Below are 22729 nucleotides of genomic sequence, written 5' to 3' on the forward strand. Positions count from 1 at the left end.
TGTTTTCAACATTTAATTAGTATCTGTGTCGACTGATTGACTTGGTCTCCTCTCAGGCCTCTCTCAAGAACAATATCAGAAAAGAAATGGTCTTCTTCTGACACTTGTCACCCCTTGAGAACTCCCCTTTTGACCCCTCTCCTTCCGCGTCACAATTAAAAATTTCTCCTTTCGCACGTTTGTTCTTTTCTTCTTGTTCTCTTGTGCCCTCCTCCTCCTCCTCCTCCTCCTCCTCCTCCTCCTCCTCCTCCTCCTCCTCCTCTCTCTCCTCTTTCTCTCTTTAACCGTATATATATTTCCATACGTATATTTGGTACTTCTCATTTTTCACCTTGTACCGCACTTCATAACCTCCTCCTCATCAACTCATTCAAACTTCACAACCCTCATCACCAAAACACACAAATATGATAGACTCAACCCCTCCTCTCCAACACCATTACAAATCCCTCGTGCGCAACCATCATTGCCAAGGCATCGACCGCGGACAAGGAGGAGCGGTCACGGAAGAATGCCAGCTCCCGTTGATAGACCTCAACGGGCTGAATAGCCTCGACGAGAGGGAGAGGCTAGAATGCACTGCAGCTATCTGCAGAGCGTCGTCGGAGTGGGGTTTTTTTCAAGTGGTGAACCACGGGATAAGCTCCGAGCTACTACGGAATATGAAGACGGAGCAGCTCAAACTGTTTGGAGCGCCCTTCGAATGGAAAGCTACTGGCGGGCTGCTTAATAATTCGTACAGGTGGGGGACACCGACCGCTACTGGTCCGACTCAGTACTCTTGGTCCGAATCTTTTCACATTCCTGTCACAAAAATCTCGGACCAAGCTTGCTATGGGGACGATTTTAGCTCGCTCAGGTAGTGTAATTATCTAATGAACTTAGCAAAGTGGTTTGGCAAGCTGTTTTTTACTTTTATACACATGTACTTGTTCATTTGTAACTTTTACATCGAATAAAATAAATGAGAATTAACAAACAAAAATAAACATGTGCGCTGTAATATTCTGGAAGAAACTGTGGCCTGTTACTGAGTGGTCCTTTTGAATGCAACTTGGAACTTTCAAGTTGCTTCTGTAAGCCATCACAGTGGCCAATGCTGCATTGGCAGTACCCTTTGTCACTAATAACTCACCAACCCTTCTTTTTTGGAAATTTTGTACAGGGAAGAGATGGAGGAATTTGCAGGAGAAATGTCAAACCTAGCGGAGTCGCTAGCCGGGATCCTAGTGAACAACCTGGGACACCGGAAGGAAGCGCTGCAAGACATTTGTGACTCGAGCACTTGCTTTCTCCGATTGAACCGCTACCCGGCTTGTCCGATATCACCGGAGATGTTCGGCTTAGTGCCTCACACTGACAGCGATTTCCTCACAATTCTAAGCCAAGACGAAGTGGGAGGACTTCAGCTCTTGAAAGACTCCAAATGGGTTGCTGTAAAACCCAACCAAGATGCACTTATCGTAAACATCGGAGATCTTTTTCAGGTGAGGAATTGTTATTAGCTCTTCAAAAACGTCAACGCTCAACTCCCATTAATTTGATTAGTTTTATAATAATTAAGCTGTGGTTAATTACTTTGGATTAATTAGTTCGTAAACCCTAATTGTGTTAATACAGGCGTGGAGCAATGACGTGTACAAAAGTGTGGAGCACAAGGTGATGGCAAATGAGAAGAGGGAACGCTACTCAATAGCATACTTCATGTGCCCTTCCTACGACTCTTTAATCGGCAGTTGCAGATCACAGTCTTCCATCTATAGAAACTTCAGTTTTCGAGATTACAGAAACCAAGTCCAGCAAGATGTTCAGAAACTTGGACGCAAAGTCGGCCTTTCGAGATTCCGTCTTCGATAGCAACCACGAAAGCTCTAGAATGGACCGGCACATAATATGTATCAAGTGAAAAATGAATGAAATGTACGCTTAAACATCCAACCCCCAAAGATTCCGATGCGTACTATATTTGATTCATACTATAAAACCGGTGCAGTCTGCCGCATAAAAAATAGGTACATTTTGATATAGATGCCTCAAATTTGAATTTTTTTAATCAAACATCTGTAACTTTTAAACTTTTGATCAAACATTCTTCTACTAATTTTTAATTAAAAAATATGATTTTTATTGTATTTAATTAACCAACTAGTTCAGAAAATAATATCACAAATATTCTAAAATCATCACAGACATCCTATCTTATCTTATTATAATTCGTTCAAAATGAATTTTTCTTATTCAAATAATTTGTTGTTTTAAATTCCAAAAACACATAAACATCCTATTAACATACAATTATGAAATATAACATGCACATATATTAAATATAACGTACCAAACAAATATATTAAATATAACGTACCAATCATTTGGTACGTTATATAAATTTAATCTGGGTACGTATTACTATTTTGGTACGTTATAAAATATTTCTTTTGGTATGTTATGCAATTCTTTATTTAGTACGTACCAAGTTATTAGTACGTGTATTATCCTTATTTTGGTACGTACAAAACTTATGGTACGTTATGTGTAAGTTGTGTAACGCAAAAAAAAGATAACTTTTCACATTAAAACATTGCACTAACAAATATTTTGTCAACTCTTAATAATTAATTATTGGAATAAGGACTCATTTTAAATAAAAATGTGAAAACTCTTAGTTCTCGTTTCTACCATAAGTAGTTGTTAAAAAATTCAAATTTATTTTCAGTTGCATGAAATTAGGCAGTCTAGTCTACATCTCAATTTTAATTATAAACGAACTCTTGTTTTTTATAATCTATATAAAATGTTGAGTTGGAAAAACTATATTTCATCCAATTAATCTTGAACCCCAGTAGATATAATTGAATCCTTAAATTGAGGACGGGATAAGATTCCATAAAAATAGCAATAAATTAATGAATATTATTGAGTGCATTTTTTTTACATAGAAATGGATTTAAAAGAATTTATAAAATACTTAAATTAAGAATATACCTGGAATATACAGTTTAATTAAAAGTAAAAGCATTTTAATCAAAAGTTGAAAAGTAACAGATGTTTAATTTAGAAAAATCTAAAATAAGACATCTAGTTCTAATTTATCCTAAATAATATGCATAGAAAATCATGCAACATGATTAGTTTAGTACAAGTATATTATTTTAAAGAAAAAATTAGGCTCTCATCCCTATTTTTCCTACTCCATTGATTAAAACCTTATTCATTTTCAGGTTTTGATCAAGGTCCTTAGACTTTAATATATGTCATTAATTATTTCAATAATAAAATATTTGTTATTTCTAAATATATTCATTTGGTATATGATAAAAATATATGTCATTAATTATACCAAGTGTTAGAAACGTTACATTAGGTATATTTATATTTATGGCTAAATTTTTTATCATATATTTTTATTTTTAGTTTGTACCTGTTTTTAATTTGCAACCCTTTTTTTAATTTGTACAAATTTTCTTATGAGTTTTAATTCGTACCCATTTATTAATTCCTTTTTGTGCCCATATTTTTTAAACTTTTATTGTATTTGCACCCATATTGAATTTTGCTAAATGTACCCATGCTAATTTTATGTATTTATTTTATGTTTTAAAGATATATCAATGGTTTTTTTTTTTTTTAAATATGCGGGTACATTATTTTTTTTTAATAATTTTTGTGAAGAACAATTTACTCCAAAATTGATTTTTAAGTATGTATTATATTTTAAAAATAATATTTGAATTTGTTTAAATTTCATAATTTGTAGGGCATTAAATGCATAAATGCATGAGTTAAATCTCTTAAATGAGGTTAAGGACCTCGATCAAAATATTTAAATAAACAAGATTTCGGTCTAACGATTAGGTTGATTAGGGATCGGAACCAAAATGATCCTATTTTAAATATTAGATTTTTATTAAAAGATTATAAGTTGATTCCATTCAATAGTCAAAAGTCAACGCCTGCTATCTTGTCTTGAAGGAAAACATCCCTCCTTAATAGTCATGTGGCAGTCCTCCTCCTCAAACATATCTTATCATTTCAACTATAAAATGATATATTATATTCTCACCATTTGTAATCTTCACTAAAACAAACAAGCAGAGGAGGGTGGAGGAAGAGAGATATTGTATTATTAATAATTATATGAAAAATATCAAGGAGACTTCTTTCTAAGATGTGAACTGCCGACATTAGATAAATGATGAATCATATGATGTGTCTACCGAAATTTCTCTCCAAGTATGGTAATATGCTTTGAATCTAGCCCATTTTTTTTTTTTTTTATAGTAACACATGAGTGGTGAAAGTGAGATAAAGTTAAAGGTGATGTAAAAAGATGTTGATTTGGGAAGCAATCAAGCAACAAAAGGCTATTCCGTTCAATCACACAAACTCAGAAAAAGACCAGCGCAGTTTCTGGAGTAAAATTTCTGACACACAAACATGCAGACAAAAGTGAAAGTGTGAAATAAGACGCCAACCAATTGACGGCCGTTAAGTATAGTGTCAGCCACGATATTAAAATCACCCCTCCGACGAAACGACGGCCGTTAACTTGTTGGATCTCTCTCTCTCTCACTCTCACAGTCAAAGTGTCAAACTGTCAACCGGACAGAAAAGAAAGCACAGGGCACAAACAACGAAGAATAACGATTGACAGGGTTGCAAAGTAAAGCAAAAGAAGCTAATCAAAACTTGAAGGACAAGAAAGCTGTACTGAGTTGGGCGGTTAGGAAAAGAATATTCACACTACGGCGGTGGCTGCCTCACTCGACAAGAAAAACTTACCGGTCGCCAATCACGTCATCTTCAACCGTCGTCTTGCTTAACAAGTATAAATTACGGGTGTCCAATCAGGTTATCTTTAATTGTAGCCTCTCTTGACAAGAAAAATTATAGACGTCTAATCACGTCATCTTTAACCGTTGCTTCACGCTACAAAAACAAATTATGAATGTCTAATCACGTCATCTTTAAATACCTTTCACAAAAATTAAATTATTTAATTTATGTTTCATAAATTCAAACCAACAAGTCACACCGAGTAATGTTAGGTTGGTTAAATTTGCAAACTAAATAATGTGTCGTAAAAAAAATAAAAAACACGTTTATCAACATTTAAGTAATAATTCAATTATCAATTTCTATGTCATTTAGTTTACAAAATTTTGTCGCTCTAGCATTACCTATGTCCCACCCAACGTAATGCCCTGATGAGTAATGCTAAGTAAACTACATTTGCAAATTGAGTGATGTCACCAGTATGAAATAAACACGTTAATCAACACTCAAGTGATAATCCAATCATCAACTTTCATGTCATTTAGTTTACTTAAATTTGACGTACAAATTTAATCTTCCTAACATTACCACTATCGAATATCCTATGCGGCAGTTGCATTAACCCTTAACCTCCAAGCTCAACCCGAAAAACACATACCACTCCATTGAAGAAGATCATTAAGGAAAAAAATTCTGTACACAAGCGGGAGAAATATTGAAGGTAAAATTTAACCTTGGTATGGTAAGTGAAACAGAGATAGTGAAAGTACAATTACGAATGGGGTAGTTATCTTAAAAATCAAAATTAGGCAGCTCTATACTCTTTAAGTGAGATATGTTAATAATTGAAAGAATTTAAAGAAAAATATCATGTTACATGCCAATTGCTAAACAGATGACAGAATTGTAGTATCTATCTATGCAATACAATTAACCAAATCGTAGAGATTTGGTCACAAACCAAGGCCAAGAGTGGCAGATCTCTATCCAGAGTAGCATCTGCGGTGAGATGATAAATCCGCAAAGAAGACTGATTGTTGCAACTGATGCATCTGATCAGTCTCCAGGATCATGTATCGTCTGAACTTTACCTTTCATTGTACCATACAGATCCGCCCTGTTAACAGTTTTCAGTATCTGGTTCAGTCAAGAAACATTGCCACCTTGTCTCTAAGACTGCTCTTCTTCTTCACTATGGGGGCGGGGGGAATTTCTTCTCTAATGACATTACTCTCACCTTGTCTTTTGAATTCTTGGGAAAATGTCATATTCTCTGTCAACATTTGAGCCTTTCTGTCCTTCTCCTTTGTCTCCTTCTCGACAGTTTTCTTCAGCAACGGCCCTAAAAACAGATCCAGCATGTCCTGAGCAGGATCATCTCTCCCGCTGGAATTCAAGTTCATTTCTGTACTTGTCAAACCCCCATTTGGCTTGGACGTAGTTGTATCCGGTATAAGTGATCCTTGATTACCCTTTTGGGCATCAACAGAATCTTCGAACACATTACCGGAACAGACTCTTTCTACAAGTCTCCTGTCTGATTCACGTTCTTGGTTCGATAATTCTTCTCGCTTCATACTTCTATCAGCTTCAATATACTGCAGCAAAATGATAGTGACATTAGGTTTCTATCTTGTGTACTATCATCACGATATTTCTTAAGTCAATCTCCATCTAATCTTGGAGACCAAGATAAACAATCAACAGCTATTGATAGAAATGTAATTTCTCCAGTTTGTGTTCCAGTAAAATATCGTAGAATATATCCTAAGATCTTGTTTACAAATCGAAACTACAGCCCTATATCATACAGATTCAAGAGCAGAAAATATCAGAATCGGTTCTTTTCAATATTAAAGAGAAAATATCTTGTGTACTATCATCACGATATTTCTTAAGTCAATCTCTATCAAATCTTGGAGACCAAGATAAACAATCAACAGCTATTGATAGAAATGTAATTTCTCCAGTTTGTGTTCCAGTAAAATATTGTAGAATATATCATAAGATCTTGTTTACAAATAGAAACTACAGACCTATATCATACGGATTTAAGAGCAGAAAATATCAGAATCGGTTCTTTTCAATATTAAAGAGAAAATATCTTGTGTACTATCATCACGATATTTCTTAAGTCAATCTCTATCTAATCTTGGAGACCAAGATAAACAATCAACAGCTATTGATAGAAATGTAATTTCTCCAGTTTGTGTTACAGTAAAATATCATAAGATCTTGTTTACAAATAGAAACTACAGCCCTATATCATACAGATTTAAGAGCAGAAAATATCAGAATCGGTTCTTTTCAATATTAAAGAGAAAATATCTTGTGTACTATCATCACGATATTTCTTAAGTCAATCTCTATCAAATCTTGGAGACCAAGATAAACAATCAACAGCTATTGATAGAAATGTAATTTCTCCAATTTGTGTTCCAGTAAAATATCGTAGAATATATCATAAGATCTTGTTTACAAATAGAAACTACAAACCTATATCATACGGATTTAAGAGCAGAAAATATCAGAATCGGTTCTTTTCAATATTAAAGAGAAAATATATTGTGTACTATCATCACGATATTTCTTAAGTCAATCTCTATCTAATCTTGGAGACCAAGATAAACAATCAACAGCTATTGATAGAAATGTAATTTCTCCAATTTGTGTTCCAGTAAAATATCGTAGAATATATCATAAGATCTTGTTTACAAATAGAAACTACAGCCCTATATCATACAGATTTAAGAGCAGAAAATATCAGAATCAGTTCTTTTCAATATTAAAGAGAAAATTACCTCTTCAGCAATGATCACTAAATCTTCCACCGTCAGTTCAACATCATCAACAGTCGAAGTCCGTACTTCTTGTTCATCTGATTTACTTTTTCTTCTTTTTGTCTCACATTTTGTAAGAAAGTGTGAATTCTCTTCCAGAGTTTCCTTTTCCTGAAGCTGTATCCCTTCTCCAGGATCCTTTGTTTTTTGTCTCTTTGGAGCTGCAGGCTCCTGAACTTTTCTTCTCCCACGTCCATTACGCTTCTTTTCTGGAACAGTTTCTGGGACATCATCTTCAAAGTCTGCATCCTGTTCGGTTGATTTTCTTTTTCTTCTCTTTGTCTCACATTTTACAAGAACATGCGGGTTTTCTTCCAAGGTTTCATTTTCGTGAGATTGGGTCCCTTCCAGAAGCTCCTTTCCATTTTCCTTAACATTACCAGGCTTGCTTACTTGGACACCAGAAGATATGCCCAGCATCCACTGCGGTAAACGTCTCCTACTTCCATTGTCTGGAGTAACTCCTACCATTTTCTGTCTTTCCACCTAACCTACAACACACATAGTTTAACATAAGATGGAATCCAAATTAAGCTTACTTATCTTATAACTGAAAAAATTAGAGCGGATCCCTAAAACTGAGTGGAAGTTCATTAATTCTCAAAGATTGAAAATTTCAAAAATCAACGTCTCTAGTTCCTTCACAACTTGTAGTGAAAGATCATCAAAGTCTCTCCTGGACACTGGTCTTACCAATCTCCACTCCTCCAATTGATTATTCGCATGGGATCTCAGGTCCTCTATTGCACTCCCTAAATAGTGTTCTTTTCAACTTTCCCTCACAATACTTGTACTTGTAGAGAATGCGGAGCCATAGTCAAACGATTCATGGATAAATCAGCAATTCGGGATGAACCAAGTGGGATAAACACCACTACGTAACTTATGTAGCGTTCTTGGATTCATACAGTCAACCCCACTCAGTGATCTAGGGCTTTATCATTGTTGTTGTTGTTGTTGTATCGATTAGGCGGCACCTGATCGATACAACAACAACAACTCAGCCATTGTTTCAAACAGATGACAAATTTAGAAAATTTTCAGACTTTAAACACACATATGTAAGATTCTGCAGAATTTACGGGTTCTTAGTATCTCCGATTGAGCAAAACAAAGTTCCAGACGAAATTATCCAACTTTTTCTAGGCGTTCCAATCGTGGAATTTTACACTTCTCGAATTTTCATCTGTTTTTATGACAATTCTACTCTACTGAAAAATCCTAACTGAGCAGAGAATAAAATTAACGAAATTGTGCAGTCTTCCGTTTGGTTGCCGAGAAAAAAGCAGGCAACAAGAAACAAACAAAGTAAGTAAATTGAAAAAAAATAAAACGACAATTTTGAGAGCGTGAAAGGTACGTACCAAGTCGACGACGCCTGCAAGAAGAAACAGGCCAGGGTTGGATCCAGACGGGCCTTCAACCGTTGGCTCACCGTTTGGATCACGAGACGACGACGCCGCCGCCACCGCGCGGCCACCAACTTGCGGATTTCTCGCCTTTCTCGCCGGCTTTCTCCGTCTCAACTCTCTGTTTGTGCACGTCACGTGACCTTTATTTGAAAAATAAAATAAGACAAATTTCTGGATGTCTTTTGAGCCCGACCCAAATGATGAACGGTAAGGCCCATATTTTTTTGTCATGATATTGGATGTGCATGGCTTATTTCCTAATCTGACATCCGAAAGAAAAACCTATTTCCCAATTTGTATGGGAAATAACACGTCCACATTCCTTTTCTTCTTTCCCAACAGCAATTGGAAATTTTAACCTACTTAGCCTTTTGTATTTACTTTCTTTATCTTTACAAGTTAGTTTCCTTATCTTGTAGTTATTTTCCTTGTAAAACAAAACACGTGTGTCTATATATTGTAACCTTTAGAGGATGAATAAATTAGCGAAGTATTCAACGTAACTCTTTCCATTCATTATCCGCTAGAGTAAAACTGATCTGAATCCGACTGAGCAATAATAAGGTCGATCGTTTTAGATTGAATCGAACACAAGTTTTTTTCTGCTTTTTGCGTGCAGGGAGTTTTTGGAAGCTCGTAAATCATGGCGGTGACTGTGATTACAGGGGCTCTCATAGGAAAATTGTTTGACGGACTGTATGATGCCGTGAAGGCATCCATAGGGACAGTTTCTAAGTACGAAAGCGTCCTTAAAGATCTTCAAACTACACTAGACGGTTTACGACCGTGGATCATCCAAGGGATAAAAGACCATAACGTGGAACTGAATCTCCCAAACGATGACATAGAACGTCTCCAACAACAAATGAAGCAGGGTAAAAAGCTCGTTAAGCGTTTATCGAAGCGTAGAAAGTGGAACTGGAACATCTTGTGCATTTGGTGCAGACGCTCGAAGGCCAGCTACACGCATCAACTTACTGAATTGAATACGTCTCTTAAAGCACTGTTAAAAGTAGTGAAGTTGCAGGAAGCCATGGATACGAAGACGAACATGCATTTGGGTATGGAGAACTTGGTTTTGAGTAAGAAGAACTTTCTTTTGAATACGAAGAATGTTCGTTTGAATAGGAGGAACGTTCGTTTGAATAGGAAGAACTACCTTTTGAATAGAAAGAACTACCTTTTGAATAGGAAGAACGTTCTTTTGAATAGGAAGAACCACCTGTTGAATAGAAAGAACTACCTTTTGAATAGGAAGAACTACCTTTTGAATAGGAAGATGTGCGAAAAACAAGATGAATCGGCAAGAATGGAGTCGGAAACACTGAAAATAGCAGGGGAAATACGGAAAGCGCAGCAGGAAGCAAAGGGTGTGGAAGAGCCTTCAGGAAGTAATACACAGACAGTGGTGCATGAGCAAATTGGAGGCAGTTGTATGCCGGAAGCGGCGACAAGGTTCTACAAACGGAGGAGTACTGCTGTGGGCGTGCCGATCACTACAAGCTCGGTTGGGACAACTTTTTTATTATTGTCTTTTATTCTAATAGATTTTTTTTTAAATTATTTTTTTGTTTGGAACAGTTCTAGTTATATGAAATATTAATTTTAGAATTTTGATTCGATTTTTTAAATTAATCTTACTTACTCGTATTCTGTAGCTAAAAGAAGTCTTTTAAAATTTAACGAATTATCCAACTTTCTTTTATAGGCGCTCCAAACCGCGCAGGGAAAAAAATTAACGAAATTGTGGAGTCCTAAATTCCGTTTGGTTGCCGAGAATTAAAGCAGGCAACGAGAAACAAAGAAAGTAAATTGAAAAAAAATAAAACGAGAATTTTTTTTATGGAACAAACGTTATTATCCATACTAAGGAGGAGAAAAAATGGGTTTAACTTGTCAATGAACTAGTAATAATGTGATCCGAATTCGTCTTCGAGTATTGCTTAGTCCATCATCAAGGCCCAAGGCATTGGTTTGTTAGGACACAAGAAAAGTAAACATTATTTTGACCCAGAAAAGGCCCAGGCCCAATCCAAGGAAATAGTCCAAAAAGCCTATATCTCAACAAAATTTACTCTGATAGCTCCCTAAATCTTTTTGAATCTCCATATCAAACTAATTCATCATTTGCAATCTATAATATTTGCAAGGAAAGACCAAAACCAACCATTATGGCCACTGACAAAAGTTGCCGCCAGTGGCAACGGCAGGAGATACAAGCACACAAGTTCCTTACTCGGTACAAGTCACATATCTGCCACAGACCAAAGATAAGCTTCCGCCTGCGTAGCTTGTTTCTCATTCTTCCTTTTGAACATTCCCTTCTCAAATCCTGCGTGACACAGAAGGCACAGATTAGTAAATTCTGAAATAATCGTGCACATGTTTTCCCTCGGCGTATCATGCCACAGAGTAAAAGAAAGGACTCAAATGCAGAATGGGAAAAGAGAACCTACCGTTACTGCGATCAACTCCATCCCAATGTCTCCCTGGTCTTATACCGTGTCGATTTGGTGCAGCATCCAATCCTCTTTTTAACCAGCTGTGAACAGGAATGTCCTGCGGAATAACGAATCCAGATTCCTTCATTTTCTCATCAACCCCCAAGTTAGCAACAACATAGCGAACCTAACTTATTACCTTCACCAAATGTGCCATGGGATCGCCCCATCTTGTTCTCTCCTTCAAAATTTTGTCGAGTTCTGGATCATCTCTGCGAACACAAGATAAATCAGAAAATGCTACAAGGATAAGAAGTGATAAGGACTTTAAACAGTTTCGAAACACAACAAATGATGGTCTCTATTGAAGGGTTACAACGAATAATATTAAACACTGCAATACCAAGAAAACAAAGGAAAAGATAACTCGGACGACTTTCATAGCATTTACCTAGTCCGTGCAAAAGGCTTCTCCTTCTCAAGTTCTAATTCCTCCAGCTTAGTTTCAGCTTCCCGCTTTTGGGCCAAGCCTTCGCCCCATTCCAACTTTATCTCCTGATTCGAATACAAGCAAAATGACCGTTACCACTCTATTCAAAAGGCACAATAAATGATAAGTTTTGGTTTTTCATCTATTCTCCTTGGTGCTCTCAAAAGCTCCTCCTTCGAAATGCGTTCCCCTGCAGCGTTGGCGTGTGAGACCCAGATAAACAACACAAAAGTCATATACATGACTGTAAAAGGAGAAAATAGAACTTCAGCTTACCTGTTTTCTTATCACGATATATAGGTACTGCCTCCCTCCCACTTACAGAAGGATCCATCTGTTGAAATCTACGGAAAACAATATTTTGTAAGTTAGGCCACAAAGGGCAAAACCAATGGTTAAGTTTTCAATGAAAGCACGAAACAACCTCTAGCGAAAAGTAATAAGAGGATGAAGATCCCTCTACTTGATTTGAAACCAAGTTAGCTGAACAAAAAGATACGCACTTTACTTATTCATCATGATGCATCGGCATAAATATGTTGGTTAAAACAGGCACATACCTTAACCACGCATCCTTCTTCGTTTTATTGATCTCGTCACTGCCAAAGATCATCATCAACGTCCTTCCTGCTTTTCCTTGGTGGGGAACGATCAGCATCAACATCCCTCCTGCCTTTCCTTGGTGGGGAAAGATCAGTATCAACATTGTTCCTACTTTTCCTAGGTGGAGAAAGTTCGGCATCAGCGTGCTTCCTTCCCTTCCTTGGCGGAGAAAGATCTTCACTAACGTCCTTCCTGCTCTACCTTGGTGGAGAAAAATCTGCATCAACATCCTGCCTCCTTTTCCTGCGGGGTGGTAGGTCTGATCCAGGAGGAGAAGGCAAGTGCTTCCGTCCCTGCCGTGGAGGTGACAAGTCAGCATCTTCCCTACTATATTCCAGAGACATTGGTTCAGAGTTTGACTGCTTTGGAGGAGAGTCTCCAACCGTAACCCAACCGCTTCCATCTTCGGAAATGGAATTTATGGGACGTCTGGCCCTCAATTGTTGAAGCCTCTTCATCCTCTTAATCTCAATGTCCTCATCAACTACAGGTTTGTCTTCATCCGATGAACTGTCGCCATTGTCTTCCTCGACATTCACCGGTTTCTGCTAAACAGGATCTTCATCCACCACTAAAGCGCCCACTGGCTCCGCCTTGGTTTTCTGCTTCTTGTTCCTCCTCTTTCTCTTCTCCTCCTCTTCGTTATTCACTTCATACCGTTTCAAATACTCTTTCAAAGATTTACTCGAAGACGCCATAGCTCATTCGACAGTCGTCACCTTCCTAAACCCTACAAAATTCTTGTACCGCAATTTGGTCGACGAAGACGGCGAGAAGAGAGAAATAGACACGGTGGAGGTTGGCGGTCCGTCGTCTGGGGTTGTGGCCGGCGAGTAGTCGTGCGAACCGCCGAAACGAGTACGTGGCTTTAAATCGGAGGGGAGGGAATGGGAGGGAGATCAGGAGGTTGGAGATTTGAAGTTGGGCTCAGATTTAAATAAATGGGCTTGAACCCAGACTATGTTCGAGGCACTTCGTTACTTGCATAGCTTGTTAAGCAATCAATATGTTTGTATGGACGAGGCTATATCTTACGCGACTTGTTAATATAATATGACAAATTTAATGTTAGGGTAGAACGTCAAACTCATTTTGACAACCCCATCACTAACTTTGGATCTCGAAAAGATGACAATTTCCTCCGGTGCATGATTAGAAGATTAGTGCGAGAATTAAATTTACTTGGACAAGGAAAATATATGTCTTATTCATAAATATATCCTCTTAGTCGTATGATTCTCGCATCTAAAGAATTTAATAGCAGCACCAATATTTCGAAAACATTAATGCGAGAATTAACGAGTTTTAATTTGGGATTTCTTTTTGCGCTTGCTTGAAAATGGTTTTCGTTGCTCCTTTACAATAACAATAATATTCATAGCATTCACAGCTTTTGCCAACACAATCTTTGACTGTATTGCAAGGAGGCTCCGGGCAGTGCTTTGCTTCGACTTCAAGTTGTACACCTATAATTAACCAACATTTCCTTGATTAATAACTAGAAAAATCATTCGTACTAGGGTTTTGTGTACGTGTTTGTAGCCTAAATGTCGACTCGTGGAAGGAGAAATTGATTCCATTTAATTTTAATTGGGAAAAGGAAATATTTGAGAGAAAGTAGTAGTATTTTACCAGAAGATGATGCAGCAAGCAATAGCAGAATGATGGAAGTGAGTCAGAGCTGCTATTTTGGGACGCAAGTACAGTTTGCATGTGAGCTAAAAGGCCTGTTTTCCACAAACATGAAGTACCTCTCATCGGTTCATTTATATTTGGGGCCACCTGCATGAGGTACAATAAATTAAGAGATTTTTCAGTGTGACGAAAACACAGTTCAACACACAAAGTATCATAATGCAATTTAGTTGGAAATTTAAAAAAAAAAAATTATCAATCATTTGTATTATAATACTTAATATACTAAATCGTGTGGCCGGCGCTTTCAAAATTTTTCCTAAGAGGTGAGCTCGATACATCATGATAAATTATTACTTCCTAAAGAAAGAATTTTTCGTGGGAAGGAAGTACCCGCACTTCCTTTCCGATATAGAGGATTGATCAGTGAGGAGGAGTTCACCAATAAAAAGATTCCTTTACCAAAAAATTAAAACAAATTGCCATTTAATGCTATCATCATTTTCACTCGTAAATAAAATGTTTTAGATTTAAATTTTGACAAAGGTGAATTAGAACTAAACTATCATAGCTGACTTTATGCAAGGCTTAATCGACTCCCCCACCCTTCCTCCTCCACCAAGTATCGACGACAGATGTTCGAGGGGGTGTGTGTGTGTGTGTGTGGTGTACGTAATGTAAATGTTAAATGGATCTCAATAAAACTCATAACAAAATATGCATAGATAAATCAATCTGACCAAGAGTAAGAACAGTTTAATTTAAAAACTGCAGTAAATCTGAATTTCAGCTTCACAATTCCCCTACAGACAAATTACGTTACATTAAGAAAAGAACTTTGATGAAGAAAATACTTGTGACACCTACAAGGATTAACGGACAAGAACTCGACGGAACTCCTGTTCTGACAGAGAAATGAAGCTATTGTTCATGATACAAGTCAGTAAAGTCAAAACAGGTTTCCGGCATTAGCAGACAGTGAGAAGGAAACCCGCAAAACAGACGAAATTTCTGTTTCACTCGTGTTCAGAAAGTAGTATGAACAACTCCTCATCTGTAATTGCTCCCATCCCCATCGCTCTTTCTAATGCACTATGCCCTCCTCCATCTTGAATTGACGGGCGTGCACCCCTGCATCACAAGTTTTCGTCTACCAATTAGACATAAAGATGAATTTCTTTCTGTGAAGCACAGTTTTAAATCCAAGTAAATACATTACCTCCTAAGTAGAGACTTTGCCAATGAGTTGTTCCCGCTGGCGATACAGTGGTGCAAAGGAGTCCTTCCATGGAAATCACGCAAATTCATGCTGGCACCAAATTGCAGCAACAATTCAACCATCATAGGATTGCCAGAGTGACAAGCCAGATGCAACAACGAACAACCTTGAAGACAGTTCCCTGGCTCATTGGACTCCTTGATTCTCTCACATGCTACTGGATCATACTGTTTCATCTCCATCGTGTTCAAATCCGACTCCAAGCGTTTTGCATCAGCATGGTGATATAAATCATGAGTAACCACATTCTCAAAGGTGGTGTCGACATTATTCACATCTGACATCACGATAATATGGTAGACTTCTTGTAAATTACCAGTCTTGACTGCTTCCCATATATCTGCTGCATGAACAGGCATGCCCGATACAGCTACATCTCTAATAACCATCACTTTCTCTACATACTGCTTGTGGGAATACAATTATTATTCTTTGCATTAACAATAACAGCCTTCTTCTAAGTTTTATGGAAAAAGAAAAGTCAAGATTATTACAGTACATCACACTGGACACAGAAAAGTAATAGCCTGATAGGAGAAACATTCAGAAGGCAACGGAAACTGGAAGATAATGGGAAGACGTATTCATACAGTAAATGCACAGGCAAAGTTCTATGTCGTGTCCATTGTCTATTAAGCTGGCATACAGTTGTCCCTGTGTTCTATCATATTAAACTTCTGCACAGAGTTAAGATTCACCATTCTTTTCTTTTTGGTTGTTTTAAATGCAATAATTTCACAAAAAACTTAGTGCAACTTCAAGCTATACGCATTTTCTTATATTAGAACTGAGTAATGGAAGTTAATGGTTTACCTTTGCTTGAATGTATATTTCCTTATGCTGAATTGCATCCTTGGGGCCTGGTTTTAAAATTGAAGCCCTCATGCCCTTCGAACCATCTAGTCTGTAAAAGATTTTCAAATCCAACTAGAATCACAGCAGTACACACAACTTCAAATACCCCAAAGCACATTACTTAGACCTGGTTTGGTACTGAGGTGATTCTGAAAAAAGCTGCTATCAAAAAAAGCTGGGAGCTGTTTTTGTGTTTGGTAAACACTCAGCTTCAGCTTTTTTTCACAGTTTTGGATGAAAAAAAGCCAAAAACAAGAAGCTACAAAACCCAGCTTTGAAAAACCGGCTTTTTTTTCACATCTGTTTTACATAAAAGTTTACCAAACACTCTAATACTGCTTTTTTTTTTCTTTTCAAAAGCACTTTTACAAAAAAGTTTACCAAACACTCTGCTACTTTATTTCACAGCTACTTATTCTCACAGCACAGCAGAAGCAGCTTTTTTTCAAAGCACAGCAATACCAAACCAGCCCTTAGATGATTAAATTGTAAATAATGTTGGAGTTCTTACTTTTCATTCTCAAGTAGAAGCGTTCCCTCCCATATAGAATTACAATATGCATTACCCAAGTTGCGAAAATAGTCCACAAGTGTAGGTTCCCAAACCTTGACATCTAATGTTAGAGATCTCACCTGCAGTTATTAGTACAAAGTACCCTTTCATTGTCAAACAAGAAATCATGATAATCATATCTCATTCCTTAGCCACTTTAGTTTCTAGTGTTTCAATGTATAATACTTGCTAAAAATAATTACAAATAATACGATTTGATCAACAGTTTTTGGCATGCAGAACTTTCCACAATAACAAACACCATCCACAGTATTCATCGCATAGAAGGGTAGGCCAGAAGGAAAATAAAACCAAATAAACTGGAAGCTATACGAACATCCATACTAGGGAAAAAATACAATCATTCTCAACTTTTCATTTCTTTGCGCACCTTTGAAATGTGTACACCAAGATTCCGATGAACACCAGAACATTCGATGCATAACAGTATGCCAAGGTTAAGAGATGCCCAGTCAGGCTCAGGAGCACTGCACTCTGCACAAAGATCATTTCCAGGAATTCTCCTGAGAATACTAGACACAGAATCTACTCTGTTGAGTTTTATGGTATTTCCTAAACTTTCAGTGCTTTTTACTCGACGCATATCATCAGTGCCAAGAGAAGAGTTACAACTCTCAATATCCACACTTCCAGGATGTGGCTGCAGAAGATGCAACGAAATTCATTAGTATTAGCTTGCATACGAATCTTTATATTTAGATAAACGGAAAAATCACAAACTTTCGACGTAAGGACCTGATCAAGAAGCTGAAAATTCAAAAGCGATGCAATAGCTCCTGTTATTTTGTTTGTCCAATCAATCCTATCTGCTTCATTTTCAGCCTGACCAAACAGAATGGAAAATGTAGCCCATCACGGTGTTGTCCCAAATACTTCAATTAATAGCTATTCGTTCAGCAAAATAAAGAATGCACAAGGTAAAAAGGACTAACATGTTTTTCAGATTTCACTAGTTTCCAATTTTATTTAGCCTAAATCCTCCTAAATCCTCCTCCTGAGATTTCTGTTTTTATAAGAGGTTCTCCTGTTTGCTTATATGTACAGCACGAATTGACAAAAACACAGCCCCTTTCATCAAAATGCCTTTCTAGCAAAAGTAAAGTTCTACAGTACAGCAGCACAACGCAATAACCAACAGCCCATTAGCTAATTACCTGCAATGTGTAAGTTTTCAATGGGGATATTATTCTGAAGCAAAGTCGAAGATCTGTATCCTCTGCATCCATCTTTATTGTTGAAGTACGCAAATCAACAGTACGGCAACCCAGATCATTTTCATTAAGTGATGCTGCTACCCTATTTCTTGAACGAAATCTACCAAACACACCACTGTGATGTTCCGGTGAGCGCGTAAAATGATGTGATTGAGAGCCGCTCTATGATGGTGACAGAGGCAAGAGAAAAGAAAATTCAGGAGTCTATGCAACAAAACTAACATCTTGTAATATAACATGCTTGGTATAGTTACTTAAAATAATTCAAAGATACTGAATCCAAAATTTAGAGATTAGAATTAGCAGAAAAAATGTTAACATAAAAGGGAAAATGTTAACACACCATGGGTTTGGTACCCTTAATTCTGTAATAAAATAAAGCCCCATGACTGTTCAGTACAAAAAACCTCCTCTTCCAATCTCCCCTCAAACTTGAAGATCGTTTCAATAGATATCCTTGCTTGATCGTCTGGACCTAAGATATGAAACAAAATAAAGAATTATGTGATTAACCTTCTTTGCAATAAAATAATATTACCAATAAAGTGTCACAGTCTTATTAAAAGTTGAGTTCCAAGAATATATAAACAATACGAGACTCTTATAAGTCAAAAAAGGAAAACACATTTTAACATTTTCTACATTTCATATTAAGAAAAAGTGCAATCAGGCCAAAAAAAAAAAATTACTAGTTTAACTGTGACATGACACAGAACCAAGCACAATGGCGTTCTAGGATTCATATAGCCGACCCCACTTAGTGGGAAAAGGCTTTGTTGTTGTTGTTGTACTAGTTTAACTGTGAGCAAAGACAAACCAATTATAGTACCTTCCCATTTGCACTGGACTGCATGATTGCTTCTATGTTTTTGTATGAAGCTAAACCAAAGGGGCGATTCCCATCAGCCGCTGCAGGAGGCTCAATATTACTGGAAGCTCGTATACTGTCCAGCTCAGCTTGTGTCCTATACGCCTGAATCCTTCTGTGAAGTTTATCTTGTTCAACTGTGGCCTGTTCTTTAGATTGTTGTGCGTATGTTAACACCTGATTTCAGGAAAACAAGTTCATTATTAATCAAAATGATATTTCCCTGAAGCAACAAAAGTTGAATATTACAGAGTTGATGACACTGACAAATAAAAGTACTTGTCAGAGATGACAACCATCAAAAGGTTCTGCCCAGGGCAAGCATGTTTTGATGACACGAAACCATCAAATGAGACCAGGATAAACTTCATAAATCACTTCTTATCCTTGAGAACTCACATCCTTTATCTATTCTTAACTATAAAAAAAAGTGAATTACATTCATACCTGGTGAATATATGGCTCCATTTGGCTGAATAAATCATATCCCTAAACCACAAATAGAAAGTATAGAAAATAAATATTTATTCTCCTCAGTTGTCGAAATGACATACATTCACATGTAAAGAAGATAACATCTAATGATTGCACAAACAGACCAGCTTAAAGTATCTCAGATGAGCATCCATGATTGCACTAATAGATTCCAAAAACTCATACTTCTTTTTTGCTTCAATATTCATTAGTGAGTTTACCTGCAGTCCTTAAGATCACAGAAAAAGATCATTACAAGCAGAAACTTTTAAGGAAAAATTCGCGACAGATGCAAAGAGATCTGCAAACATAGAAGACATACTAGGTTGAAGCGGCTTTTCTCGAATGCTGATTTTGAATTTTGTAGATCCTGTCATGAATAAAGGATGGTGAACTCCTCAATTTTTCTAACTCAGTCTACTGTCTAGGCAGGAAATTACTTTAGTTAGTAAAAAATTAATTAACAGGGACACACCTCCTCTAGTTCTGCAACAATGTCTTCCCGTGTATTCTTCTTTAAGGACACAAACTTTTCCCGTGCCTGAAATGAGTAATACAAAACTTTATGCAACTTCATTAGATAATAATTCGAGGAGATCTAAGGGGAAAACCAACCATAAGGATACAGAGAGAAAATATAAGATAGGGAAGAGAAACTTCCATGGTCCAACAGTTTCAAAGCCTATTATGTATAATATACTGGCTCTTCCTTCATACAAAAACACAACATATTAATGAGTTCCACACTGATTCTAACCTAAAACCCAGACCCAAATGGCCCTCTAGGTAGGACCAAGCAACGAGAAGCTACCCCTTTCTTAGAGACCATAGCTATTATAAAAGCAGTTATAAATCGAATTAATATCATGTTCATGCTTCATATATTCACACAAGTACAAAACGTTCATGCTGATCTGCAATACCTGATCATAACCATGTATAACTTTGTCAAAGCGACGTCGTGATTCCTACCAAATTAAGGGAAAAGTATGTTAGGAAAAAGAAAGCAGAGATTTTAAGTACTTCATCTCAATAACCATAACTTCTGTCTAAGAAAAACAATTCACAAGAAAAGTATGAGCTTGGTCCTTCCATTATAAAGCTTCAGGAAAAACGAAAAGCTTGAATACACAGTGCTTGCACCAACTTCCATTGGTATAATTACGGTGGCAGCTATAAAGGAACAAAGAAATTACCTTTGCTTCTTGCAGATCAACTGTCATAAAGTGCATCAACCGATCAACTAAAACATGCTCTACCTGTAATCCATAATTTTACCCACTTAGGATGTAAAAAAGAGAGACAATTAAGCAAAAAAGAACTCTACATAATGTTACTTAAATATATTCTTTTTTTGGTTTATTTGGAATCAGTTGTTGAACCTCATATATATATCAACCCACCACACCATGGCACCATGTGGATTCACCATTAATACAAATGACATAAAACCATGCCACATTTTCACCATTTAACACATTTAGAACAATTATGCCGGTGATTTTCTATCTAAGACTCACTTGGGTACGAAGAAGCTCTTTATAAGTGGCAAGCTCTTGAAATGCAGAAACAAATTTGGATAATACTGGACCTGTAAGAAAATATCACATTAATAGCAAGTTACAACAAGAAATCAAAATCAAAGACCAAAAAGGAATGCTATCCAATTTACAGAAAAAGGTCAGCAGAGAGAAAAAGTAGGATGACAAACATAACCCGCTTGAACGGAACTTCCTTTTTATTTTATAACATGGTGTCTCTTTCATATTCCATTTTATACCAAAATTACAGCTTAATATACAAAATCTAACTTTTCTCTTTTACAGAATTTGTTTATTAGACTAAATACAGCACTAGCTACAATTTAAATCATTTCCTATTATAAAAACACTACAATGAAATTTCGAAAATCATTACTTATCATTATTCAGAAGCACCATTATAATTTCGAGACATTTTCTAGAAAAAGGTACAAATATGAAACCTAACAACCTCCAACAGATACGCTAATAGGATCGTCAAGTCCACCGCCAAATGCTTCCAAAGATTCCGAAAAAGTGGTGTCTCCATTACATGCTTCTTCGAGAGCTCCCCTGTGAGAGAAACAAAGCCAAAAATCAAAACTTGTGGACTTTGATTCATCAATTCATAAGTAGAACCAATAAAATAGCAGGGGAAAATTGTCAGACACTTACATAAACTTCTTAGACCCTTTGTATAACTTTTGGCAGCGATCTTTCAACTCATCAGCTGTTTGTTCCATAGAATATATCTGACAAAGAAGCCAAATTTCATCATCCCAATACCATTTAAGAACACGAGAGATGCCAACAACATACAACATTAGCTATACTATCTATAAATCCTGTTAAATTTGACTACAGCTAGTCTTCGAATTCAAAAAAAGTAAATGAAAAATACAAACTACACCAAAAAATGTCTAATTTTTCTCGTGAAATTTGGATTTCCTTGCCTATCTCCTTTCTTACAAGTTCCATACAATTAATTAAACTGCAATCCAGTAAAACAAATTGTCCGCAGAAAAATATTTTTTTGGAAAGAGTGCAATTATTGCACCTAAAATTCGAGAGAATGTTGCAATTTACAGTGAGCTAGTGCGATGTCTCGTTCCCAATTCGTGTCATTTTCAAGCTCGAAGCTTTCATAAGAATACGAAATCCATATATATATTATGACCAGAAAAAAGAGTCAGAATTCGATAGATATTCATTACCTGCTTCTGAAACATTGGGGAATCCTCGAGCTTGATGAAGGCCGCCATTTTTTGTCTCTCTGAAAACTTGGAGATCCAATCGCAAATTCGCAATCTCTGTTTGAAGCTCTCAGAGTTTTCTACTCCAGATCGAATTCGAGTGCCATGGCGCTGCTTGCCAAATGCATACCGCGTAGGGGTTATTTGGTCATTTTCCCATTACCGATTCGCGGACACTTGAACGTGGACAGAAGTCAGCACGACGAGATGACAGCAACAGTTGCGATTTTAGATTACAAGACATTTTGTGCGCAATCGCACATAACTTGTTTGGGCCCTTCGATTGTGATGTCGAAGATTTTTCACCGTTGGATTTCATATAAATCGGTAAATTTTTTGGTTGCAAAATAAGTCGGTAAATATGTAAATTACTTTGTTTTTGGAGTCCGTAATAAGGCAAGACGACTACGCGCACCCACCATAGTACTTGTCCCGCCCAAAACCTATCAAAATTGATATTTCAATCTATTACAATATCTGTTGTTAATTTGATGGTAA

At 36.7% G+C, this 22729-nt stretch overlaps 3 protein-coding genes and 1 pseudogene across 5 annotated transcripts; 1 reads left to right on the forward strand and 3 right to left on the reverse strand.

The window, feature by feature from the left end:
* The first annotated feature begins 228 nt into the window (after window positions 1-228).
* Window positions 229-2000, forward strand: LOC137736525 (gibberellin 2-beta-dioxygenase 6-like). The gene is made up of 3 exons (XM_068475784.2): window positions 229-859; window positions 1166-1487; window positions 1621-2000. The coding sequence occupies exons 1-3, from the start codon at window positions 408-410 to the stop codon at window positions 1855-1857; spliced, it is 1011 nt and encodes a 336-aa protein (XP_068331885.1). The 5' UTR covers window positions 229-407; the 3' UTR covers window positions 1858-2000.
* A 3591-nt stretch (window positions 2001-5591) lies between these two features.
* Window positions 5592-9153, reverse strand: LOC137738018 (uncharacterized). 2 transcript variants are annotated; one of them, XM_088682244.1, is made up of 3 exons: window positions 8978-9153; window positions 7575-8104; window positions 5592-6371 (listed from the first exon to the last, which is right to left on the reverse strand). In XM_088682244.1, the coding sequence occupies exons 2-3, from the start codon at window positions 8082-8084 to the stop codon at window positions 5916-5918; spliced, it is 966 nt and encodes a 321-aa protein (XP_088538370.1). In that variant the 5' UTR covers window positions 8085-8104; window positions 8978-9153; the 3' UTR covers window positions 5592-5915. The 2 variants fall into 2 exon arrangements, with proteins under 2 accessions (XP_088538370.1, XP_068333718.2); XM_068477617.2 differs by having other exon boundaries at window positions 7575-8099; window positions 8978-9149.
* A 1818-nt stretch (window positions 9154-10971) lies between these two features.
* Window positions 10972-13418, reverse strand: LOC137736674 (uncharacterized; annotated as a pseudogene). The gene is made up of 5 exons (XR_015955222.1): window positions 12517-13418; window positions 12233-12300; window positions 11918-12146; window positions 11482-11738; window positions 10972-11357 (listed from the first exon to the last, which is right to left on the reverse strand). The product of XR_015955222.1 is annotated as an uncharacterized LOC137736674 (transcript).
* Window positions 13419-14930: 1512 nt separating this feature from the next.
* LOC137738025 (ADP-ribosylation factor GTPase-activating protein AGD4) lies at window positions 14931-22503 on the reverse strand. The gene is made up of 19 exons (XM_068477627.2): window positions 22193-22503; window positions 21654-21730; window positions 21451-21551; window positions 20979-21049; window positions 20655-20717; window positions 20382-20426; window positions 19934-19999; window positions 19781-19828; window positions 19584-19679; window positions 19432-19473; window positions 18946-19161; window positions 18460-18591; window positions 18057-18278; window positions 17638-17724; window positions 17273-17542; window positions 16840-16961; window positions 16287-16377; window positions 15414-15877; window positions 14931-15325 (listed from the first exon to the last, which is right to left on the reverse strand). Exons 1-19 carry the CDS (start codon window positions 22238-22240, stop codon window positions 15211-15213), a joined length of 2376 nt encoding a protein of 791 aa, XP_068333728.2. The 5' UTR covers window positions 22241-22503; the 3' UTR covers window positions 14931-15210.
* Between the last annotated feature and the right edge of the window lie 226 nt (window positions 22504-22729).

The sequence above is a fragment of the Pyrus communis genome, chromosome 13 (assembly GCF_041283825.1).
Source record: "Pyrus communis isolate YQ-2024b chromosome 13, ASM4128382v1, whole genome shotgun sequence".
Taxonomy (NCBI): Eukaryota; Viridiplantae; Streptophyta; class Magnoliopsida; order Rosales; family Rosaceae; genus Pyrus; species Pyrus communis.

What these genes read in the sequence shown, in the direction of transcription:
- LOC137738018 (XM_088682244.1), bottom strand. Translation starts at nt 8,084, where the DNA reads ATGGTAGGAGTTACTCCAGACAATGGAAGTAGGAGACGTTTACCGCAG. An exon ending in TAGTGATCATTGCTGAAGAG is followed by an intron (nt 6,372 to 7,574) that starts GTAATTTTCTCT and finishes ATTTTGCTGCAG; the next exon opens with TATATTGAAGCTGATAGAAG.
- LOC137736525 (XM_068475784.2), top strand. Translation starts at nt 408, where the DNA reads ATGATAGACTCAACCCCTCCTCTCCAACACCATTACAAATCCCTCGTG. An exon ending in GACGATTTTAGCTCGCTCAG is followed by an intron (nt 860 to 1,165) that starts GTAGTGTAATTA and finishes AATTTTGTACAG; the next exon opens with GGAAGAGATGGAGGAATTTG. An exon ending in ACATCGGAGATCTTTTTCAG is followed by an intron (nt 1,488 to 1,620) that starts GTGAGGAATTGT and finishes GTGTTAATACAG; the next exon opens with GCGTGGAGCAATGACGTGTA.
- LOC137738025 (XM_068477627.2), bottom strand. Translation starts at nt 22,240, where the DNA reads ATGGCGGCCTTCATCAAGCTCGAGGATTCCCCAATGTTTCAGAAGCAG. An exon ending in AGAAAAGCCGCTTCAACCTA is followed by an intron (nt 19,680 to 19,780) that starts GTATGTCTTCTA and finishes TAAGGACTGCAG; the next exon opens with GTAAACTCACTAATGAATAT. An exon ending in AGTCCAGTGCAAATGGGAAG is followed by an intron (nt 18,592 to 18,945) that starts GTACTATAATTG and finishes TTCATATCTTAG; the next exon opens with GTCCAGACGATCAAGCAAGG.